Genomic DNA, 1739 nt, shown 5'->3' with positions numbered 1-1739 from the left:
ATGAAGAAAGGAGGCCTAACTGATTTTTCTACCCCAATTAAGGCCATCGGAGGGGAGGTCAGAACTGTAGTTTAAAACTGAGGCAGCAGTATCATAAGTTGGTGGTAAAGAGACCAAGTAAAGAAGGAAAAGGCGGCAGAAGAGTAACATGGTATTGCAGCCAAGAAGAAGGCGCAAACACCGTCTGGGTGCATGAAGAGACATGGAAACAGCCAGAACCACTTATGAGCCCCGCCACCCCTTGATTGAACACCCATTTCTTCAGCTCAGAGTCAAAGCTTGGGGCTCCGCCAGGTGCAGTGGTTCACGCCTGTAATCGCAGCACTTTGGGAGACTGAGGTGGTAGGATTGTTTGAGCCCAGGAGTTCAACACCAGCCTGGGCAACAAACTCTACAAAAAACTCAAAAAAAAAATTACTTTTTAATTTTAAAAAAGCTTGGGGCTTACCGAGATTTGGCTGGGATACTGCCATGGACCTCTGAGGCACTGGTGTGGAACTGACGGCAGGGTGGAGGTTCATATGATTCAGGGGCTGATTCATCGCCTTCCTAGGGTCTTGCCATGTGGTGATTTTTTCTATGTGACTAAAAGAAGGAAAACAATTAATTATCTTTTTAATTGTCAACATCATTATCATCATCACCACCAACAACATAACAGTTAATGACACTGATTCTTCCCTTAGGATCTGCTTATGAGTGGTTGATAGATTGTGCTTGATTTCATCCGAAGACATACTTGCCTATTTTTCCCTGCATCCTGGTTAGGCCACACTGGGGATTCTGCAAGCAGCTCTCTAAACACAAGCCCAAGACTTCACTGTCCAGACAGGCCCTTGCATGCAGTGAGCCCCAGTGAACTTCCGAACCTCGGCCGGTGGAGCTTTTGTATTCCCCAGCACCTCAGTGCTTCCCGACCATCCAATCACTGGAGTGCCATAGAGCGTGAGCTCCTTCCTGGAAGGGGGGCCATGCTCACCTTCCCAGCCAGTCCCCCATACTCTCCTGACTCATAGAATTGACATAATGAGGATCCCTCTGGCTGTCATCAAGCAAGCTCTCACAGTAGGAGTGTAAGGTATTTCGAGGTCCACAAAGGTGACCTAAAACCCTCAAGAAGCTCACTGTCACCAAGCAAGGTGACAACAGTGTAGCTGGAAGGCAGAGTAGTAGGAAATAACAGTAGGAAAGTCGACTAGTGCCAGCTTACGGAGAAACTTAGATATTGAGGCATGAAGGTTTACAAGGGAGAAGACATGATTACACTTTTGATCACATACAACTTCCAGTTTGTTACTATGACTTAATCACAGAGAAACTAGCCCAACATGAAACATGAGCTTCTGCTCAGAGTTTCTAGTACATTCTAAGAAAGGTGGACGTGGCCTCCAGCGTTGCCTACCACCTTCCAAATCACATCACAGGTCACTCCTGGTACTTTCCCTGTCCCACTCCATCAAGCTCTTCCTTTAGTGAGAGTTTATGATACATATATATAAAAGATGAGTAGATTCATCCCGTTCCTCTACTTTGTTTTATAAACAGTATCAGAAATCTTCCTTCACCCTCTCCTTCTCCTTCTTCTTCCTTTTTTGACATGGTCTTGCTCTGTCGCCCAGGCTGGAGTACAGTGGCACAATCATGGCCCACTGCAGCCCCGACATCCTGGGCTCAAGCAATCTTCCCACCTCGGCCTCCTGAGTACCTGGGACCACAGGCACCTGCGACCACACCTGGCT

At 47.2% G+C, this 1739-nt stretch overlaps 1 protein-coding gene across 1 annotated transcript in view; it reads right to left on the bottom strand.

Annotated features, from left to right (window-relative positions):
- The window catches only part of WWTR1 (WW domain containing transcription regulator 1), a 63689-nt gene that overhangs the window by 59444 nt on the left and 2506 nt on the right, over positions 1-1739 (bottom strand). The window contains exon 2 of the mRNA XM_011972776.1: positions 449-585. Coding sequence (XP_011828166.1) covers positions 449-542 — 94 coding nt within the window. The 5' untranslated portion in view covers positions 543-585. The remainder of the gene's footprint in view (positions 1-448; positions 586-1739) is intronic.

This window comes from Mandrillus leucophaeus, unplaced genomic scaffold (assembly GCF_000951045.1).
Source record: "Mandrillus leucophaeus isolate KB7577 unplaced genomic scaffold, Mleu.le_1.0 Scaffold130, whole genome shotgun sequence".
Lineage (NCBI taxonomy): Eukaryota > Metazoa > Chordata > Mammalia > Primates > Cercopithecidae > Mandrillus > Mandrillus leucophaeus.
The sequence above is the reverse complement of the archived record's forward strand: the minus strand, read 5'-3'. Positions and strand labels throughout refer to the sequence as shown.